General features: G+C 37.2%; 1 protein-coding gene across 6 annotated transcripts in view; it reads left to right on the plus strand.

Moving 5' to 3' along the window:
- LOC134538356 (C-1-tetrahydrofolate synthase, cytoplasmic) overlaps positions 1-24,116 on the plus strand; it is a 298,992-nt gene that overhangs the window by 263,549 nt on the left and 11,327 nt on the right. For 5 of the 6 annotated variants that reach the window (XM_063379607.1, XM_063379605.1, XM_063379604.1 and 2 more), the window contains 9 exons: positions 174-399; positions 1,010-1,183; positions 2,615-2,751; positions 5,465-5,679; positions 6,207-6,324; positions 7,642-7,859; positions 16,607-16,817; positions 22,165-22,313; positions 23,140-23,243. In XM_063379607.1, the coding sequence (XP_063235677.1) occupies positions 174-399; positions 1,010-1,183; positions 2,615-2,751; positions 5,465-5,679; positions 6,207-6,324; positions 7,642-7,859; positions 16,607-16,817; positions 22,165-22,313; positions 23,140-23,243 (1,552 nt within the window). Of the gene's footprint in view, positions 1-173; positions 400-1,009; positions 1,184-2,614; positions 2,752-5,464; positions 5,680-6,206; positions 6,325-7,641; positions 7,860-16,606; positions 16,818-22,164; positions 22,314-23,139; positions 23,248-24,116 lie in introns of those variants that run through there. The other variant, XM_063379609.1, reaches the window with a different exon arrangement.

Here is a 24,116-nt window from a genome sequence, read left to right on the forward strand (position 1 = left end):
GAGGACCTCATGATTTTTTAAATTTGAATGTTGGCAGGTCTGGCAGTCTCTGGTTAAGTTAAATTTAGTGGAGCTATTTTTCGGGATTGACTGTAAGAAGTCTATACCATGATGTTTAGAAGATGAGTCAGTGTGTGTGGCGTGGTGACGTCTAATCTGTGCGGGTGCCGCAGACGCCACGAAGAAGACCGGCCAGCGCTTGGTCGGGGACGTGGCGTTCGAAGAGGTGTCCCGTGTGGCCTCGTACATCACGCCCGTCCCGGGGGGCGTCGGCCCCATGACGGTCGCCATGCTCATGAAGAACACCGTCCTGTCCGCCCAGAGGGCCGGCTCCAAGCTCCTCAGCCCCAGCTGGGGCCTGCACATCCTCCCGCTGAAGCTCGTGTCACCAGTGCCGAGGTTGGTAGCAGTGTGGCCACACCCGTAACCTACAAGTCATCTTGCTTCAACTGTAGGAGATACGTTTTACACTTTCCTTAAAGTATGAATTTCAGCAATCACTTGTAGTGTTACGTTTTCAACAAAATATTTCCGCTTATTTCGGTCTCTAGTAAATAATAATAGATTAATAATTTTAATAAATGCCTAGTACTAATTAGGAAGCAGGGATCCATAGTATGATGGAAACTCGGAATGAATCAGCAAAGCCAAATAGTAGTAGGCTGAGCTGTGTGGAAACAAATGCTGCAGACTCGGCACAGTCTGGTTACACATCAACTGTAATGACCTATGTGCATGTATCTACGTACTGCATGGTACGAGTGAAGCACTCTTAAGAAAAATGCCATGCCCAAGGAGATTTTCTTGGCCGCACCCCACTGTTCTATATTCTCTTCTGTTTCTTTTACCTTTCATGCTTTTCGTCACCGCACTGACAGTTGTTAAGACATTTGTCCTGCACTATAATTATAAAACATTTTATTGCTTTTTGCAGTTACCATATATGTAACTCTCCAAATGAATGTTTTTGTGCTTACTGGGAATTTTAATTTTTTTTTTTCCCCCTCAGCGATATTGCGATAGCAAGGTCGCAGGAGCCAAAGGACATTCTTCACTTAGCCAAGGAGGTGGGACTATATCCGGCAGAAGTGAACCAGTACGGACACAAGAAGGCCAAGATAAGTCTCTCTGTGCTGCAGAGGCTGCAGTGGCAGAAGAACGGCAAGTTCATTGTGGTCGCAGGGTGAGTACCTCTTTCTTTTTATTACGTTTCAACTGGATGGAGTTCACCTTAGGATTCCAATTTGTCAAATTAAATTGTTAACTATATCACTTGGCAACGATTATCATCAAAATAATTGTGTTCGAACATGATGTTAACAAAATACGATGGCATGGGGTTAACTTACATAGCATTACTTTAGGTTCGACATCAGGACGATAATGCAATATGACCTTTGTAAAAAAATGGTAGTACCTTTTAGGAGAAATTCTTGATGTCCTAAACGAATACTCAATGTATTGGCTGGATACACGCAGAAATTAACACGTGTCACGAACCACGATCATACTCTTGGTCCTGGAGTTCAGCTGGTAGCCCAGCGAAATGGTCCAACGATGGATTATACTGCAGGTAGATTTAGGGAATTATCCGGCGAAGTTGTTTCCTTCCTGCCTTTGGTATACAGAGTCACTCGTTCTTAATTGATGTACTGGATATCTTGAAGTTGAAGCTCTATTTCTAAGTCACACAGCTAATCTTCGCTGTAAAGCTGTGTCTCGTTTAATGCACTAGTAGAATAGACTTCTATCTCATATTTTACCGTGAACCACAGTATCAAACTAAACTTCAGGCTTCTTTTGCATAATCATACGTCGATTCACATTTTGTAAGGATTATTACAATTCATGAATTAGTATGTTAAAATTACTTATTGATTATTGTAGTATTACTCAGTTAAGTTTCGTAGAACATGTATTTAACTGTTCAGTCATCATTTGTTTATTTTTATTACATTATTCACCATCATCGAAATATAGTTCCAATCTCAAGGATGGTTTCTTACCGACTCATTTTGTTCTGGAAATGTCTTGGTTATTCACACCAATTATAAGCAATCAGAATTACAGTTCCTAGCATTAACTGTGTTGCAAGCTTACTATAATGCAGGGCTGTGAAATGATAGACAACATTGTTTACTGTAATATTTACTGGGCACCATATCTCTGCATGCACAGTCACGTGCAGAGTCTACAAGCACGCTGTCCCGTCAAGAGCTCTGCCGCTTCCGCTTCACCACACCCCTCTGTCCGCTACCCGTCAAAACCGGTTTCAATCCTCCCCTGCCATGACCCTCTTCTGCCAGTACAGTCTGTCCATCACCATTATTGATACACAACATCAAACAAACTGTTTTCTTTACATTGAATAGTTAACTATACATTGTTTTGTGTTACTGCCTTAAATGAGATATTTAACACAATCTTCATTTTTTTTTTATAGAGAACACAAACATAGTCTTTACTAACAAGCTTAATCGTTTTGGAAATTTTGCTGTTGAAATATTTAAACGTGTTTCGAATGAACGGGACCGTGAAACGGGGGGGGGGGGGGGGGGGGGGGGGGGGAACCATTCGGGCCCACTGCTCGTGTGAACGTCCGTTGTGTGCGCAGCATCACGCCCACGCCGCTGGGGGAGGGGAAGAGCACCACCACGATCGGCCTGGTGCAAGCGCTCGCCGCGCACCGCAGCAAGAACGCCTTCGCCTGCGTGCGCCAGCCGTCTCAAGGTCCCACTTTTGGAATCAAAGGTGCCCGCGCTTAGTTTTCACACCTGCAGCGTTGTACACGCTGGAGCAAAATGGTGTGCATCTGGTTTGAAGGGCTATGAATAATTATCCATTTCGGCACAGCCTACAGGCATAGGTAGATTTCGAACATTGGAACATTTTAAGAACTTAATGTAGCAGACATAACATCCTATATGTTTGTCAATATTCTAAAAAAAAATCGATTTTAACATTTTTTTCATTATCCATGCAGCGAAAATATTTTGAATATATTTTAACTTATATCATCCAGCATTGAATATCTTAAGGAGTTTCATATTATGCCTACTAAGGTAGTCATGGAATTTAATTTGTAATATTCAAACACTATTTTTCATCCCTTGCTCTAATGCAAGGTCGTATAAATTTTTTTGGACAAAGGTTTAAGGTAATATTAAGATAGTTATATATTAATAAATTCAGACGACTTTGTTACTAAAAAAGTTTAATTTTTTTTTTTAATTTTAACTGTTGTTTTTACTGTAATAGTTTATTTATCGAAAATTGTTCCACCCAAATATTTTAGATAAAGTTAAAGCATTTTACAATAAATTATAACAGGAATGAAAGTAGATGTATTAAAAAGTAACAACATTATGTTTTTCTACAATTTTAGCATAAGATTTTTTTTTTTTTTAACTTCCATGTGAGATCATTAATTTATAGGAGTAATTCATTAACAGATACACACCTTTTGATCACACCTTATTAGTTTCTTCCTAAATAAATCGCTTTGGTAGCTTTGACAAACGAAGTAGACTTCTCAAGAGAGAATGGTTCCAACTGTTATTTTCTGACGAATTCCTACCACAATATTTTCTGTTGTATGATTTTAATGATTTAGCATGGACTGATTTCAGCTTGTTTTTGTGTGTTTGCATATTTATCTTTTTGGTCTGGTATTGAGGCTTCTTTTGACTTCAGACAAAATTGCAGGGTGGATTGCGATAAAACCAAAATAATACCAAAAAGCATGTCAATACACCTTATAACACCTAAATTCAATTTAATACACCACAAAGCACCAAAATGCAATCAAAATCATGAAACTAATCTGCATTTAGAATCAAAACTTAACTCTACTAACAAAAACCTAAAACTTTCGTTAAATTTAAATATTAAGTGATTTTTTGGCATTATGTTTGTAGAATTTAATAAAATAATATTGAAAAAATTTACTTTTTTAATTTTGCAACTGTTATTTTTACATTAATACTGTAACGGTTCGTTACTTACAAAAATAAAAAGATTTAAAACGTCGATTTTCGTTGTTTTATTTTTTCAACTAGAATGCATAGACAAATTGAACCCAAGGTTTCATTCACTCGTTTCACACATACATCTGCCCGTCGAAAGCTGCCCGCAGTTCACTTGATGAGATTTAAATAATAAAAATAATAACGTCGATTAAGTCCTTCAATAAGGAAACTATCCGAAATATGTGCGACTTCAAGCACGGCCAAACCTAGCAAAAAACAGCGAGCCGCCAAAACGTGGCCTCGCCTGGCAGCGATCGCCCGACGACTGGTGAAGTCCTGCCACACTCTCCTCCACGCAGGGAGTAGACGTCACATGACCTCACCGACCAATCACACGCACGCTTCATTCACTCTTACAGATACCAGCCAATCACAGAACAAGTTACAATACATGAAAGAACTTTGTACATACAGAACTCTGGGCTTCCCCTGATCTATCTCTTTTCAATTTCACACCGAAATCGGGGACTTCCATTCTCGTTCTCTCTCCCACACCGTGAGAGAGCAGTTATCACTCAGTTCCCACACAGGGGGGAAATTACCGTCTTTATCTCGGTTGGCGGGGAAGCACTGTTCCTTTCTCACTTACACTTACAGGCCTCTCATGCCTCTCTTTCTAACCATCCCACCAGCCCAGACACAGTACCGTGTTCTAGAATCATCCAACACGTTAATGAACATTATAAACAGCAATTATAATACAAATTACTTTACCAAATTAAAATCATTTCGAAATAACCTGAAAAATTAGGCCTAAACAGGCAAAAACCTAGAACAGTGGCTTCTTTGTGAATAATTACATAAAAATTACTAATGATTAAAAATGTCTAATAAAATACAAAATACCTTCTTATAACACATAGCAAGTGAAAATAACATATATTAATATTCATAACGTCTGATTCTACTGTCTCATAACTTATACATCACTCTAAAAACATTGACTTATTTATATTTACTTATACAAAAAGAAGTTTAAAAGAAAATTATTTCTTTAGGAGGGCAGGGTTCTGCAATGCTATAATACGTACGTTAAAACATTTTTCAAACACAGAAATATTTAACATATTTATTTTATTTTGTTCTGAAAAGTTAGACATGTTTCTTACAAATCATCATATTGAAAAAGTGCATCATGTATAGTCAGAATGTAACTGTTTTGGAGATATTAGTATCATGAAACATTTAAGTATATTTGTTCAGTAACATACTTTTATTATTATTTTTTTAATTTAAATAAAAACAGTTACACTGAAATATCTAGTTTTTTATAATGACATTGGCCTGAAAAACTAAATCTTAAAATCCTTGTTTCTACTCATGACTTGGGCAAACCAGCAATAGTGTTTGTTCCCCATCGCATCTTCCCCACTTGCAAAAAAAAAAAAACCACACTCGGGACCGTCGAGGACTCTCGCGTGTGTGTCTGCGGCCAGGTGGAGCCGCGGGCGGGGGCTACTCCCAGGTGATCCCGATGGAGGAGTTCAACCTGCACCTGACGGGCGACATCCACGCCGTCACCGCCGCCAACAACCTGCTGGCGGCCCAGCTGGACGCCCGCGTGTTCCACGAGGCGACGCAGGGCGACGAGGCCCTCTACAACCGGCTGGTGCCCAAGGTCAAGGGCAGGCGCTCCTTCTCCAAGATACAGGTCGGTTCACTCTCGAGAGAGACCGCCAAGCAGGGGGGGGGGGGGGGGGGAGGGGTATTTTGCCTTCCCTCTGAAACCTTGAAGTGGGGGCAAATGGGGGCAAAGAGAAAGTGCTGTGTAATCAATTTTTAGATATAATAAAACTGCTTAAATAGCACCTTTTTCCACCTTGAAATACAAATTCCCCCCCCCCCCCCCCCCCCCCCCCCCGCTTCAATAGGGGTGATAGATGATTCTTTATAAAAAGGTGTATTGCCCCCCCCCCCCCCCCCCCCCCCCCCCTCTGCGACTGCAAGGCTGAAGAATGTGACAGATGTCAACGGCAAAATGTCTAGAGGCGAGCGAGAGGGGTGAAGTATAGCAGACTAATAACCAAGGCGCGCTTCACGCGATCACGCCGTAAATTCCTCAAAAAGACCTCGTTATAGCCGTGTTCTCGCTATTACCGTGCTCGCTATAACGGGACTCTAGTGTATTTATAAATAATTCCCACTTATTAATCACTGATTTTTTTCCTGTTGTTTTAGCTGCGTAGATTAGAAAGGCTGGGTATCAAGAAGACAGATCCTGAATCTTTGAGTCCCGAGGAGAAGAAATCTTTTGCAAGACTGGACATTGATCCCAACACAATCACGTGGGTTAGAGGTAAGTATTACTATGAAATAATTTGAAATTTTAATTGATTTTGTGATAGCAATGTATTAGTATTTAAAAAATAAAAGACTTAAATGCATAATTGATAGAAAAGACTAGTGTACAAATTTTTGAGTCTTACCACGCCTATTTCATTATTTATACGGTCATACATTCAATAAATAATTTATATAGTCCACTTCAGGCATATTTATCTATTAGTTGAGTACTTAAAAGTCAAGTTGAGCTCGTCAGGAAATATGTGTTAAAAACTTAAAAGTAACAGTTTTGTTATTTTTATTTGTTTCTCATTTTTCTGGTTATCAGTATAACACTAGACTTGTAGGCCATTAGAGCATTAGACTTGTGCTTAATGCTGCAACTTTACTTTTTTTATTTCAAATTTTTTTAGCATTTGTACGTGCATGTCTTGTGTAATTTTTTTAATAGAAAGTATATCAACATTTTATTTTCAAGTAATTGCGCTAGTAACAGTGTAGTTTAGAACTTTGTTGATAGATGACGTTGCCTTGAATTTGTAACGTGCTATTGTTTGGTGCATCCGTCACATCTTGCGTACGGGTTACCTGCCTTCCCACAAAATGATGATGAAGATTGGCATCCTGGTTTTGCTGATGTGGAGCCTTGATGCACCAAGATCGTGCAATTGATAAAACTCAAAAATCTAAATTTCCCATTTTTCAAGTGTACGTCCTACATACTTGAAACTCGGCAGTGATGTTCCTTATATTATGATGTGTTTAGCCCAGGCAAAGCCGAGTACTTCAGCTAGTACTACAGTACACACCCGCTTATCCGCGAAATTAAGTGGCAGGGCCACCGCGGATAGTGAAAATCGCGGATAATCCGTAAAAGAGCCGAAAATGGGAAACAAAAAAAGGAAACATTAATTCCAACTTAAAAACCTTAACATTTATGTACAGTAAAAGTTACAATTAACAGTAAATAATTTTAAATGATGCTAAAATATTAATATTTTACTGAATAATTAACATAAAATACATTTGAGCAATGTAAACATAAAAGTGCTCAACCATACGACTAGAAACAAAGTGCGACAGAGACAAAAATAGCAACGCATGCCAGCCTACTGAAAGAGTTCCGAGAAGGCCTGTGGCGTTTTACTGTATACTGCACACAATACAATTGTCAGTAGAGTTCAAATTTGCTCACTTGTAATAAAGTACAGATTTACATATGTTATGTATTTTTTTTCGTAGCATGCTCGGATAATAGGGAGTTTACTGTATGATAAACAAGGTGTGCGGTGTCAGTTAACTTTTAGTTTTTTACTTTCCCAATGCCTAGTCCTGGACACCAATGACCGCTTCCTCCGCAAGATCACGGTTGGCCAGTCGCCGACGGAGAAGGGCCACTCTCGGGAAACAGGGTTCCACATGTCGGTGGCGAGCGAGATCATGGCCATCCTCGCCCTGGCCACGGACCTCAAGGACTTGAAGGAGAGGCTCGGCAAGATGGTGGTGGGGCTGGACAGGAGCGGCAAGCCCGTCACGGCTGACGACCTGGTTAGTGTGTGTTGCCCCGTGCGAGCCCTCGGTGGATGTCATCTGTTCAGTGGCTGTTAACTGCAGGGGCGTAGGAACCGGGGGGGACAGGGGGGATGTGTCCCCCTGAACTTTTTGGGTGGAGGGGACTGTCCCCCCCAACTTTCTAGACCGTGATATTTTTATTTTATAATAATATTCTGCCCAACTTTATTTGTAATTTCTTCACTCATCAAATTTTATGTTAAGGAAACAATAATAATTTTAACATCGATGTATCAAATGGTTAGATACTAAAACTGCTTAAAAAGTGATATTTTGTACTTTTAAAATAAAAATTTTCCGGTGGAGGACCCCCGGACCCCCCGTCTTAGTAAGAGGGGAATGGGTTTACATGACATCAAAATCATTATTTGTCCCCCCCCCCCCCCAACTTTATGAACACAGCTACGCCAATGGTTAACTGAGTAGGTTGCTCATGACTCTGCATTTGTTTAGTCGCCTCTCGGAGATGCAGCATACTATGGGTAAAATTGTTGAAATTTAACCTTGCCCTAATGCGTTCTGTCAGTGCTCCGTTTTCACGTCATTGACCCTCATCGGCTTTGATGGCCTCGGTTTCGACGGGACTGGAAGTGTTTGCACTTGTGTTCAATATTGCTGTCAGCTGATGGGTTAACTCTGGAGCACTGCTGTTTTCCTCACTGCTCTAGCTCGTTGTTTCACACCGTCTTATACTGTATGTACCTAATTCTATGAGCATGAACAAGATTACACGGTGGATTGCGATAACACAGAAATAACACCGAAATGCATGCCAATGAACCATAGAACACCGAAATTCAAGTTAATACACCGAAAAGCACTAAAATGCAATTAAAATCATAAAAATAGTTAGCATTTTCAATAGGGATGGGGCGAATCCTGATTTCCTCGAATCCGAGTCCTAACTCAAATCCTAGACTGGATTTGCCGAATCTCGAACCCAAACCCGAATCTTTTAACAGATGATATCCACATATCTAATGTAAGTGAGATGTATTCTGCTTGCACTAAAAGTCCCTTGACTTTATTACATGTAGTTTGGTACATTACTGGAATAAGTGTATATAAAGACAAAAAATTTTTCTTGAGAAATTTCAGTTTTAGTACAGATTAGAGGTTAGGATTTTTTCTATAAATAACTAGATGTCTGCGAGCCTAAGAATTTTACTTCAAGCCGAGCTCGAGCTTTTGTGGTACAGTTACACTTTTGGGAAATTATTTTTATCTTAAACTTAGTATATAATGTTTGAATAAAGTATTAAAATGAAGTGGGCTTATTAATTTTGGGTTACTATTCACAGAGTGTGTTTACATTTTGCACTGCTAGAAAAAAAAAAAAAAACATTTTTTTCCATTGACTTTTACCTGTTTCCATTGGTTCATTAGTAACTGATATCATCCAACTAACATAACCAAGTATATGTTTGTGTAAATGTAACATATCTTTTAGTGATGTGCGAGTCTCGGCATCATCGAGAACGAGTCGAGACAGAAATTTTCTCGATCTCGTCTCGAGATATTTTTTTTGGCTCTGAATTTTCGAGAATTTTTTAAACAAGAAATAGGTTAGGTAATATAATATATTGAGGCAGCATTTTGCGTTGCGTGTTGAAATAATTAACATATCTTCAACGTAACGTAGATCGAATAAAATAAAATATACTTGTTACGATAGTATACACGATAAATTATTAAAAAGTTAAAAACTAACAACTTCCGTTCACAAGTCACTACATGAAACGGTAAACGTAAACAATGAATTGTGCTGTGGTTATCACATTAAATTACAGAAGAAAATGATTATTTTCCGTTAATAAAACCAACATTAAAGTTAAAAATAAATCATTTTCGTTATCAATATCAAGTATCAACGTAAATCGTTACGGTAAAAAATATAAATATAAACATGACTGCAGAATTCTTCCGCGATTGCATTTTGTTTTATGGCCTTATGTTATACACACGGCCAGCAGTATATAACAAGCAACATGATGTTTAAATTGCGGTCCGTATCGATAGTGACATATCGATAGTGGTGAATGTTCAGACTTTCATGATCAAGTACCGTCCATGGCTCAAGGAAACTGTATAGACTATGGAATCAATAACGTATGTTTACAATTACATACGACAGTAGGCAAATAAACTGTTGAGTGTAAAGGTAAAGTTGTAGTTGCAATTGCAGTTGTGGATACTTGATAAAATTATTGAATAATTATGTATGTTTGTCAGATTATAGAGTTTTACTTTTTTGGATCATATTATCCTGTTAACTAAAGTACAGATTTCTCGATCTCGACTCGATTCTCAAGAATTTTTAAATTGCTTTCTCGATCTCGTCTCGAATTCAAAAAAGTCTTTCTCGCACATGCCTAATATCTTTGGAAAAATTTCATCCTTGTCAATTTTTCTGAAGTCCTTACTGAGCTTCAACAAACTTAGCACCAAAAATCATGTTGTTTGAAAAGTACATTCACATTGTTTTAACATTTCCACTTTTCCTCACAATAATTCTGAGAGAGATTGTCACAGAGTATTAAATTCTGTTCTTTAATCTATCATGCAGAACAATAATTTGTTCTGCACGTTCAGGAGTTAAATTAGCTCTACGATTGGAGATGAGATAGTGTTTCCAGCAGAAGAGAAGCATCTCTCGCTGGCAAGTGGCAACCTGCGTGGCTGGAATGCTTTAGTAAAATTGCTTAACCTCAAAATTAGTGTCATAAATATCTGTAACTGGTCATTAAAGTTTAATAAATTGAAAGTAATAAAAATAAAAGCATTTTACTTAATTCAATTTACACTTGCAAAAAAAAAACATACACACAATAAACCTACATGGAAATCAAAGTCTTTTTCAATATCCTGAAGTCTGAAATATGTTTACTCATGTCATCAAATGTAGAGCTGTACTGAAGAAGCCGAGTTTGCCAATATTTAGTTGAATCGGCATTTCTGCCGACTTCCGATAGTGTACACTTGTTAATTTTCGGCCGATATTACTGAAAAACGAAAGAGACTGCCATAACCTAAAAATCCACAAGTACCATTTTCACTTTTCGTAGTAGTACTGCATTCTTTCAGATCGCATTATTTCTTAGCAACATGCCAACAGTACATATAAAAGTTTAACATCCTTTTTTTTTAACAATGTTCTTTAATTTAATATGTCATAAATAAATAATACATTACTATCACGGTAAATATACATCTCGGTTGTTACGGTAACTATAGTGCAAATATGGTAGCTATCATGCTTCTGTAGTAATTATGGTATTCTACAAAGAATCTTGTTCTTTTTATGGTAATTATCTTAAAATAACTATTGGGTTTGTACTGTAGTTATGGTACATCATCCATATTTCTTCGTATGTTGTTCATTTGTTTTTTCTTCATATTTACGTGCACCATTATTTGAGACAGCAAACTTCAGAAAAATTTTTAACGGTCTTTATATCACACATTTAACTGCGTAAATGATGAGACCTCGGGCAATTTAAACGCTTTATACGGAAAAACCTACCATGCGGGACCTCGTAAGCGAGTTTTACTGTATTATTTTTTCCGTAAATAGTAAAAAAACCGAATCCTTTGACGATTCCTATATCAGACCTGCCGAAGCTTAGAATCCCTAGGATTCGGCGGATTCGGCGGATATTGGATTTGGTCGCCCCATCCCTAATTTTCAATCAAAATTTAACTCTAATGACAAATACATCATCTTTTAAATATTAAATATAATGAAAGTAATTTATTTGGCATGATGTTTGTACAATTTAATAAAAAAAAGTACTATTTTTGATCTTGCGACTGTTATTAGTCACTCGTTTTTACATTACAACCGTAGAACATTTTTCAAACACAGAAATACTTAACAGATTTTTTTTTGTTCTGAAAAGTTAGACATGCTTATTACTAGGGGTGTGCGGGATCCCGACGCTTCGGGAAAAAAGTCGGGAAAATAGGCCTCCTGAAATGCCGGGCGGGAATTTTATTACTCCCGAATTTTTTGGGAAATTGTTTAAAAATGTACAAATGTTTACTAATCATGTGAAAATGTTTTCTATCAATTCAAACTGTTTTTAAAACAATATTTATATGGATTCGTACATTTTTGAAGGGTTTCCGTACTATTTAAACGCAAAACATCTTTTTAACTTATGCCGATCGTAGCGACAGCTGTGGTGTGCAGTGAATTATGATAATCGTTTACACATATCTAATTGGAATATAAAAAACGTACATGGAGTACCTTAAATATTGAATGCGTTCATAAATATATTTCTTCAAGAGTACAAATTTGCCAGATACATGAATAGTCAGTTATATAACGTTATTGCCATCACCATTGAATACTTAATCTAAAACCACTGTGTGCCCTTAGACACGAACAAAACACATGCGCAATCCAACCTTTTCGCCAAAGATATAAGAAATACTAGACTTGCGTTACACAACGAAGAGTAACCGTTCTCATTACTTGATAGCAGTGGCGATGTAGAGAACTATATTGGCACTTTGAAAAATATGAAATCACGTAGTTTTACACCACTGCTCACGAGTATCTAAACATCTATGATTTTGCTCTGGGAGAAAAAAATAGTTGTTTAGTTTGGCGGGCTTTGTCGGCTGACATTGCGTTATTAAGGCTTGTTCCTATTTTCAATGCCGTTGTATATTAAAACAAACTAGCAGCCTACAAATAATGGAGGTCGCAACCGATCAGCCTGTTATTTGTAATCCTAAAGGTGTTTGGAAGTACAGTAGAACCCCGATTATCCGCGACTCGATCATCCGATTCGCGGAATAACCGCAATTTATGTCCATCAAGTCCAATTTTTTAGTTACATATAACCAATGATTCAAAATGTATGTAAATGTTAAAATACTTTGCAAAATGTATGTTGGTCAAAGTACTTTGACTCAGTTATGTTTATATACACAGAAAGTTTAAAAAAAATACTAGTACATACATACGTATGTACATAATATTTTTGTGTTCCATGTTACGTGAATAGATTATACACTGGTGCGCGATTCCACGTCCGCATGACAGGACTGTACACTCCCGCGCGCAGCACGGCGCCGTGCCACAGAGATTACCCGGCGCCGGCGCATGGAGACAGTCCATTCCATTAGTGTACGTTGTTGAAGCGTGAAGGTGGTGATAATTTTATGTATTGTAACAGTGATCTGCATTCCGACGGATTATACCGTTGTGTTGTGCGGAAGTGTTGAGCGCAACATTTCATCATGTCATCAAATGAACAGAAAAGAAAGCGAGTGGTACTGTCCATCGACAGCAAAACAAAAAATATAGAAAGATTTCAGAGTGGAGAAACGATTGCAAACTTGCGACTGAGTTTAATGTTGGTAACACAACAGTGCGCGACATCATAAAAAATTGCGAAAAAATCCTTCAGTTTGCTTCACAGGCTGACACTTCAAGTGGATTGAATAAACGCAAGACGATGAAAGAATCCACATTTAGCAGCTTGAACACTGTTTGTTTGAATGGTTTCAACAGAAAAGGTCGGAGGGTGTACCATTAAGTGGCGTAATTTTATCACAGCAGATGTAAATTTTTAAAAAAAACTAGGCTTGACATAAGAATCATTTTCCTGTTATATTACTTCTCCGTTATTTTATGAGCACCGACTGTACGGAAGTGTGTGTGTTGCAACTAGTGCTTGGCACGCAAGATAAATTCAGCCTATCACTTGCTGACGCGGCGCAGTGATACAACGGTGTTTGTTTATTTCAAAACTCAGCTAAGAGTGAACCGAGAATAGATATAACGACCCCTCACGGTTCCCGAGATTAGGGTCGTTATAGAGAGGTGGTCGTTATAAGATTTCCGACCCATCTGCAACACTAAGTCATAATAGGCCGTTTTTGCACTAATTCCACGTTCAGCAAGCTAAAAATAAAAAATCTAACATTTAAAATTCATATAAATAAAGGGGGATAAAAACACCGTGAATTATACGAGACAGAGACACCGTTTCAAAACCATCAAATCAAGTCTCAATGCACTGGTATGAAAAATCTTATCTCGAAAAGAATTTTGAAGGCAGTCGTTCTGTAAAACAATAACCAGCCCGATGGTGTTACTGACAGAGCAATGAGCTAAGTGTGGCAGCGTCGCTTACGGGCGATGAAAAGAATGCGTGACCTTGGCAGCTATCAGCTGTCATGGGCCCTCGGACTGGCGGGCGGCTAGTCACACACCTCGGTGCAACGACTCGCGTGCCCACGTCTCCGCACACGAAAGACTTAAAAACCACTGCTGCCCAGCACTAAGCAGTCCGCTTCTATGTCAACAACGCACACGCACACAAAGCATGTGTATATATGTAATCTCCGAATGTCCACAGATGGCTGTCTGTGGGCTAATGACCTTTGAGGCAAGCATGACTCGGCTAACCGCGATTTTCGATTATCCGACTCACTCGTCCCCTTCATTAACACGGATAATCGGGGTTCTACTGTATTTTGAACGTCTGACAGTAAATCCCTAGCAAAGTGTGTCTCGTGTGGAAAATGTTTGAGATGCGAGCATGGTAGCACGTCTGGATTACTAAGACATCTCAATAAACATCCCTCTATAAAAAAAATAATTTGAGGATGTTAAAAAATATGAAGTCGCCGCTGAAAAAAGGGCAAGTGAAGCAGACAAAAGAAATAGCAACAAAAAACAACTAACTTTGCAAGAAATGTTTAAATGGACATCTTATATTAGAATTAAAAATTTGCTTTTTTTTTTTAATTTTTCCTGATCCCATCCCGTTTACCGCGGGAATAAATTATTTTTCCCGAAAATTTCCCGCAGTACAAAAACCTGTTCCCGCACACCCCTAGATAAGAAATAATTAGGGCCACGATTATATGGTGAATCGCGAAATCGCAAAATTTTCTGCGAATTTATATGGAAAATGCGAAAAAAGCTATTTTTAAGAAAAACCGCCAAATAACACCGAAATTACACAATACAAGTCTCTTATATTTTAATGTGAAAAGCTTGATAGTCAAGACTTGCCCGGGTCCTGGTTGATAAGTTGGAAGAATTTCCTGCCTTGCATTTCTATGTGCTTCCTCTAATCAGCTTTAGGGCGCCGTCTGGTCAGCGTGTGTGTTAGTGAAGCGGGATGATAAGAGCGATGCTCAATGGTAGTTCTAGCGCGGTAAAATCTCTAAGTGCAAGGCTCTGAACTGGCGTGTAGTCATCTCGTTCCCGTCAGATAACTGTGAAATTTGAGCAGTGACCGTAACATTATATTGCGGAAAAATAAGGATAAAGGTGTAATGCATTTCCCTCTGATACTTTCAAGAAATTTGTAACGGGTTTTTTACACCTAAAACTTCGAAAACATGCCTTTTAGCCATTTTATCTCCTCTAAATCCTCTTGATCCGATATCAAAAGAACCAGTTGGGCATTAACAAATTCTAAAATGCTTTTCGTAAACAGACTCCAGTCGGATATCTAGTGTAGTTTGGAAATTGCGTAGGTTTTTCGTGGCTGTGCGCGGCACACGACTGTAGTTGCCATGCGTCACGCGCCGAGAACGTTGTCCGGCAGGAAGGGCGAGTATAGTTCATTTGCGGTAAAAATGAATACTTTTACGGCCCTGCTAAATTTTTCCATTAAAGAAATTTTGAAGTTTCAGTGATTTTCCAGCGGAAATAATGTTGTGTAACTAACAAACAAATTGTATCAAAACAATTAACGGTAAATGGCTGTCGCGGGGGCCCTTAAAAATTTTTCATATTACCAGAAATGGATTATACAAACCTGGCTTTCGTAGCACGCAGTTTGAAGAAGGGGAGGAAGGATGTTGACAGTTTCACATGCCAAAGGACGATGAGGGAGGAGGGGGAGATAGACAAGATGGTTCGTATTCATGGGGGGGATGAACCTTGAAGTCTGGACAAGGGAAGGAGAGGTAAGCCGTATGACGTCATGCATCCACCGCCTGTGCTGCCGCCAGCCTGTCTAGACGAGATTCCCGCGCTCCCACTTACGTTGCACAAGCTACTGCTGCCGTATTTTTAAGCAGAATGTTCAATTTTTTTTTCTCTTTTACGAACGTTAGTACGATTATTATAAACCCACACAAAATATATTCTGCGTGTTAAATGACTTTTTATAAGCTTTTATTGTGAGTTTTACCATTTTTTCCCCAATTATTTTTGTTTTGGTGCCAAAATATCAGATTTTTTGACAGTTCCTGAGAATGTATGGTACTTTTTAAGAGAAAATGTTTAACCAGAACATTAAAATGTTGATTACATGTGATTCTAAACAACACAATAGGCCCAACTGCTATTTTTTATGTCACAATCATGAAATATATTGTGTAAGTATCATGAATAGCTTTAAAAACCCATATTTTTTTAAAAGACAAAATAACGACGAAATGTGTGGTTTTAGACAAAATCAGGTTCAAAATAAAACCATATAATCTTGGCTCTAGAAATAATCATATTGAAAAAGTGCATCATGTATCAGTCAAAATGACACTGTTTTGGAGATACTATGTATTATCATGGAACATTTAACTATCATATTTGTTCATCAATATGCTATCTTTTTTAATAAACACATTTAATATAAAATAAAACCATAAAATCTTTTCTCTTGTATGAAGTGTGTGTTTGTGTCTACAGCTTAGTGTGCTGTGTAGGGTGCGTGCTTGTGCCTACAGTTGAGTGTGATGTGCAGGGTGCGACGGGGGCCATGGCCATCCTCATGAAGGATGCTATCGAGCCGACGCTGATGCAGACCCTCGAAGGGACGCCGGTGATGGTCCACGCGGGGCCCTTCGCCAACATCGCCCACGGCGCGTCGTCCGTGGTCGCCGACCGCATCGCACTGAAACTTGTCGGGCCCGAGGGCTACGTCGTCACGGAGGCCGGCTTTGGCTCCGATATCGGTGAGCTTGTTCACTTCGCCTCGAAAAATTGTCGACAAAATATTTATTGGGCTAGCAATTAGTTCAGCAACCAGAAGCGTAAAAATTTTAAAATGTAAGATCTCATTTCAAAAATTTATCTAAATAGTTATTGCATTATGCAAAAAATATTAAAATTTCTGGTGAAAAGTAATTTTAGTTGGTACAAAATAAATATCAAGGTTAATTAGATTTGAAAGTGCAATAAGTTGATTTGATCTATGTCTAATTGGTATTTGCCAAAATAAATTACACATAATCTTACATTTGTGCACATGAATTAATAATAATATTAGAACATTTGGATATTGAGAATAAATTGTATAACTAAACACCGTCTTGAACTTGCATTCGGTGCTAGCTTTAGTAATATTTTAAGTGTAACTGTTCTATTACAGTGTTTTTTAAAATTACATTTAAACTCTGTGAAGGTTTTTTTCTACAAAAAGATTTTAGGCTTAATAAGCAGGAAAACATTTTAAAAAGGTAAGTAAGTAAAGTAATTTTCTTGGGTTATTTCGTGTTTTATCGCATGATCGCTGCACATTATATGCTAAAATCGGGTTTGAAAAATAGTGGTGAAGTTTTTGTGTGAAGCATTTTTATTGTGGTTGTTGTTGTTTTTTTTTTTTTTTTTTTTAAAAAAGTTGCATTGAAATTACGTTTAGTAAAAATGCAGAGTATATGAAAGCACACAAAATAATTTAAATTAACTATTCATGTAACAAAATCATATTTAGTTAAACTTAAAACAGAAAAACAAAAACTTAAGCCGGAACTAACGAAGTAGTAAATAGTAATCAATGAACGATTGATATCAATATTCAACTAATTGCGCACACACTATAGGGGCATCAACTTAACAAACCATAATGAGCCAATTAGCATTGGCTACATTTTTATACGTGCTGCGCAACACCAATGAAAAATTAAAAGTTAAAACATAAGAAAACTTTTTAAAAGACAATTTATACATTCAACAACTTTGTATTCCTATGAATGAAATAAGTAAGCTATAATATCGTAAGGACCTAAGGAATAATGGATTTCAACTTTAAAATACATTGTTTTGTGTGGAAAAAAACTTACATTTTAGAGAAAAATGGCGGGACCAAAACTTTTGACCTATGGGCAGGAAATCTTATTTTGCAGGTACATCTTAAGTGAGTTTTTAATTACCATATTTTTCCATTATAACTACCACACTGCCTGACAGCAACTATTTCTGTAGCATGGTACTTTATCCTGTCATCTTTGGCAATGTCATATTAACTACAGTAGAGCTTCATTATAAAGAACACGAAGGGACCAAAATTATGGCAGTTTGTTATAATGAAGTTCTTTATACCGAAATCACAATGATTGCCTGTTTTGGGGTTTTGAACATAACTCGATCTTGTTAAAAAACAAAGTAGAAAATCTAATACCAATATGAGTGGTACAAGCATCAATTACTTTAACAGCTATACTTTGGGATCAAGATACATACTACATACATACATACATACTAGTATGTATATGTACAATACAGAAATATGTAGGTAAGTTGTTTGCCAAAGCAGTAAGCCTACCTTTGGAATCAAGACAAGTTGTTTGCAAAAATGCTGTAATAAACCAATAATATAAAATTTAAAAGTTAGGAATTTTTTTTTTACATTTTATTGTCTTTCAAACTGGATCGCTGGGTGAGAATTGTGGATAATTTTGATTTGGAGATACCTAACTTTTTAGCCACATCAGTCTTTTTATTTTCTTTATCTACTGCTTTTAACATTTCAAGTCGTTTCCTAGAAGACATGTTCAGTTGTACGGTTTTTTAAACTATAAAAACAAATGCACCCTACACATGTAAAAATAAGTTATACATGTAGTATAGCCACGTTTCTGGGAAGCCTACAACTCACGTAGTTTCGGTTCCCTGCAAGAATTTGCGAAGATTTCCGTTTTGCGTTTTGGTATTAACGCCACTTCAGCCACTAAATCAGAAGATCAAGCATGTTGTGACTAACCTAACACAACCCTTCGATTTTTATAATTTCAATTTTTGAGAGAAATCCGAAGTTGCACGAACGTGCTAGGGAACCGAAACTATGTGAGTTGTGGGCTACCGCACGTTTCTCAAACAATAAACAAGAAAACGACCAGAGATGTGTGTGTAGCAATACTTTATGATGTAGCACTTCGCATCGGTTAAACACGTCGTGCGAGCATAGAACAAAGAGTAATGTCAGCGAACACCACAATGCAGCGCTTTTAGTCGCTACACTAGTTTTGTGCATTAATTTCAACACTAGTCCATTGCAGTCATCTATGGCGCGTATCAAAATAAATAAGATGGCAGTTTGTGGGTGAATGGCGACGATTTTATCCGTTTGTCGTTTACCGTGCCGGGCAGAAAAGTGTTCGTTCAAATGAATATTTATAGAATATTTAAAAAATTTGAACGAGAAAATTCGTACTAGTGAAATTTTTTTACGTTATGTTATATGGACGTCTGACGGGACCAAAGGCATAGTTCGTAGTAATGAATTGTTCGCTCTAATGAAGTTCGTTAAAACGGTGTTTTACTGTATCTACACAAAGCGCTCGGAATCTTAATAGCGGAACCAAAAACATCATGTTACTTTCATGCAAGAATTTTTTCCTCCTCATTTTATTGCTTTAAAATAACAATGTGACGATTATGCGATAAAACACGGTTGTTGTGATGTTCGGAAAATGCACAGTAAAAAAATTCTATTTGGAATTACAGTTAACTTGCAGCACATTTATTAGGACAGTAAATTTCGGAATTTGTTCTATTCTACAGACAAAAGAGAGTTTTTTTTATAACAGCTGTACGTGAGAAAATTTAAAAAATGTGTGGGGGGGTGGGGGGGGAGGAAGCTGAGCTGTGTTTGCTTGTGTGTTCCAATAGGTATAATTGTATAATTCATGTTTTTGAAAGTACTTAGGAATGGTTTTGACACCATTGTTATTTATTGAGTTAAAACGTTAAAAGTGCTGTAATTGTATTATTTCATTTCATTACAACTCCTGAAAATTGTGTTACATTAAAGACAGTTTGAGAAATGAAAGATGGCGTTTTTGTGTTGTGATTCTTTGACTACGACACAAGTGCTGTAATGACATTCAGGATGCATGTGCAAGTATACCGCAAAGATTTTTTTATGGAAAATGGAATATTTTTTCTTTTGTGCTTATTAAATGGGAAAACCTGATCAACCAAAACATAATAAACGAGGGATGTTGAGGTTAATGGTAGAGGTCGGCGGATACCCGTCTTTCCGGGTATTTTTCGGGTAGTTAAATTACCCGTGGCTCGGGTCGGGCACTTTTTATACCCAAAAATTTTCGGGTCGGACGTCTAATAAAAAAAAATTAAATCTTGGTTAACTTGCCGTGTCCTGCTGCCACGGGAAATGACCTGCCGTGTCTATATATTATGCTGAACACACAATATATTTGATGAAATAAAAAAAATACCGTGGGTACTTTTAAGTCTAGATAAAATTAGCTAGTAGGCCTAAAAACATCGTAACAAACGTAACGTTTATAGTTGGCATTGAACATTTTAAATCGCAAAATATACATATTTTATAACATGGAAAGTTGTTTTTATTTCTAAACATGTAATAATTTAAGTCTAGGCGTGTAAAAGTCCGAGTAATTATAGCAGTAGACAATCTAAAATGCCCAAGGGAAAAACGTAAACTCACGAATGTATAAACGTAACAGGAATGTCAGAAATATTACGTGGCTGCTTGTCTGATACTGTTTTTATGTCACAACTTAGCCGAAAAATACTGGTACGAGACATAAACTATGAAATGAGCGGAGTCTAGGTAACTGTTTTATACGTATTTTATAATTTCGGAAGTATTGTACAGTTGACGCATATTTTTTAAACTAACCATTTATTTCTGGGGATCGTAAATAATTAATTATTGGTATCAAGACATCAAGATGAACGTTAACTTGAACACATCCCGGCAGTGAGGAAACTGGTGCGTATACCAATAAACTGGTATTAGAACTGGACATAACTGGTACACGGGAGGTGGAGCTTATATTTTTTTCCCGCTAAGCTCGTGTCTATTGGCTGGCTGCTGATGGAAGGTCACGAGTCTGGGCGGAGCGTTGAGTGAGTTATACTGCGCATGCGCAGCTCAGACAACAGAGAGAGCCAGCCGGCGGCCACGCCGTGCCGTAGCAACAGCTGATCGAGTACAATGACTTTTCTCCTCGCATGGCGCGCTATTGACGGTAATTTACATCAATTTGCCTCCCCCTTTTTTATTTTTATTATTTTTAGTGTGGCGCAATGCGTATGTGTAAAGTAGCCCGTATTTGTTCTGAACGCTGCAGGATGCGACTGTATTTTAATTACTTAACTTTAACGTTCTTACAATGTTTCATATTCAATTTTTTTTTTCTCGAAAATCTGTACGTACGACCGAGGTGTACGTACGAACCGGGGGCCGTATGAGCGAGGTTTTACTGTAATGCTGATTTGAACACGTTTTTAAATGCTAAAATAACGTTTTAACATTTTAACTACAATAAGCCGTTTTCCAAGCATCGCCAAAACAGCAAATCATTATTTGGGAATACCTGCCACAGAAGTATCCAGTGAGCATGTGTTCTCAAGTGCTAGCAATGTTGTGACACACAGGCGGGAACTGGGTTTTTTGCATCAAAATCAAAAATTAGGCTAAGTAAAAACTGTTTGATAGGGTTGTTTTTTATTTGAATTGCATAAAAAAATTCATGTTGAGCAATGCTTATTTTGTAATTTGATGTAATTTTTTAACTTATATTTATTAATTTTTTAAAGAGTATTTAAGATACAGTAAAAACATTTTGCAATAACAATTTCCAGTTTCATCAGGTATGTTAATAAGACAATACCCGACCCGACCCCAAATTTTTTGTGCAATTATCCGACCCGACCCGACCCGGCTTAAAAATCCACTACCCGAAGACCTCTAGTTAATGGTATGGAAAACTTTTGGTTCTCTTTTAGTTTGATGAAACTAGACAATCAGTCAGAAATTAATATTCCAATTATCAGCATATCCCTTTTTTAATTACTGTGAAATTGCATTACTTATCTGAAAACCCCACTTTTTTCATACTTAAGAATAAAAGATTGTTATACTTAACTTTTATAGTATATGTGAAACATCTTGTAGGGACCTGAAACTATGTATAAACTTTAAAGTAAGAATTCCCTTGAAGTTTTAGTACTTTATAGTCAGATTTCAATGAAGATATATTTACAGCTGGTAAAATTACCCTGAGTAACTGTGCACTTGCGCTGCTGCAGGAATGGAAAAGTTCTTCAATATCAAGTGTCGCAACTCCGGCTTGCAACCTAACGCCGTGGTGCTGGTCAGCTCGGTGCGAGCCTTGAAGATGCACGGAGGCGGCCCAACCGTGACCCCAGGAATACCCCTTAAGAACGTGTACGTCGAGGTGAGTTTCAGGGAGGACGGTGGTGCATGCAAGCTGGGTGGGAACCCAGTTTTTCCTTAAAACTGCAGTTTTTCCTTAAAACTGGGAACGTATCACTCCGTAAATTTTTGGTTGGAAATTATTTTTTCCCCGTTTCCCAATTTTATCCTGGTAGCATTTCTCTTCTTTTATGCCAAACTTGTTAAAAAAAAAAATTGTTTTTCAAAGACAGCACACAGCACTAAACCTGATTCAGTATATGCTCACGACTGAAAATTGACCATTTTTAAGCAGTTTAAACTCAAACTGTTAACTGTAACAGAGTAGAAGCTTGGGTATTTTGTTGCATTTATTTACGACACTACAGATGTAGGAACTTGCGCTGTCTTGAAAGAAAAAACCAAAACATAAGTAAAAGTGCAAAATCGAGTGGAAATTCACTGTAAATGTGTTTTGTAATATTGCTGCATGGATACTTGGCCATCGTAAATAACTAATAAGTGTTAATATTGTCACTATTTCACATATGAGTTTTTTTTTTTTTTTTTAATTTTAATGTTATCATGAAATGAAATAGGTTTAACTTTATTTTGTGGTATTATGCAGTCCTTGAAATACACTTGCCTTCTTCAGTGCATGATCACTAGGTTTGGGCCTACACAATAAAAAGGACAACTTTGTCCGTCGTAATTATTTGGAAATTTTTGAAATTTTCAAACCAAAATTATTCTCTATCCTGTGCCGTTTCCTGTTGGATTTATTTTTCCCTGCCCAAAATTTTCCTAAACATAAATTCTCCATCCCGCCTAGCTTTAGTTTAACAGGTGTCACCATCAATGGTTCACAGGAAAATCTTGAGCTGCTGAAGCAGGGACTGCCAAACCTGCAGAAACACATCAGCAATGGACTGAAGTACGGCCTCCCTGTCGTGGTCGCTGTTAACACCTTCTCGTGAGTACTTCTCCGTTGTTCATGCCACTCAGCTTTGTGTTTGCGTGGTTTAAATGGATATACTTGCAAAAGATATGAAAATAAATTTTTTATCAGGAATAATATCGTCCTGAAAGTAAACAAATGTAATCTGTGTTAAATGTTTTTTTTTCTGGATACATATTACAAAATTTTCTTTTTAACTTTTAAATTAATTTGATACTCATGAAAAGTTTGTATTAAGCTTCATGTGTATTTATATCATTAAAAGCTTTTTTAAAATATGCAAGAATATATCTCTGGTTCCATTCTTATTGATAATTGTAAACATATGCTATTTTAATAACTATGAGGTTATTGGTTTAGTAAAGGTGCCACCTATCTGGGCACACGTATGGTGTGCAGAGCTTCAGAAAATATCTCATGATGACATAGAACTAGCTATATGAGTGCAAATTTTGGTTATGGGTCAATTCAAGCAGAGGTTTTTTTTTATTATACTTCGTTAGGGGCATTATGAAAAAATGATGAGAGTGAATTTATTTGCATTATAAATTCACATTATTATTTCATAAATAATTAAAATTTATCTAGATTATATTACTAAATTAAATAATTAATTTTTACATAGGTGAATATTAATATTGAATACTAAGTATTTGTTACATTTCTTTATTTGATTGGATTTATATTTTACTAACCGTATTTTTCAATATCACTCCAGTCCTTTTATTGTTATATGTATATTTTTTATTAAATATTTGCATGTAAAATAATGTTAGTGTTTTTCACACCAAGTAAGTATAACTTCTAATTCACGTGCACACACAAACCACCACCACCACCACCACCCCCCCCCCCCCCCCCCCCCCTTTTTTTTTTCCCCTTTTTTTG

Source organism: Bacillus rossius, chromosome 13 (genome assembly GCF_032445375.1).
Source record: "Bacillus rossius redtenbacheri isolate Brsri chromosome 13, Brsri_v3, whole genome shotgun sequence".
Classification (NCBI taxonomy): Eukaryota; Metazoa; Arthropoda; class Insecta; order Phasmatodea; family Bacillidae; genus Bacillus; species Bacillus rossius.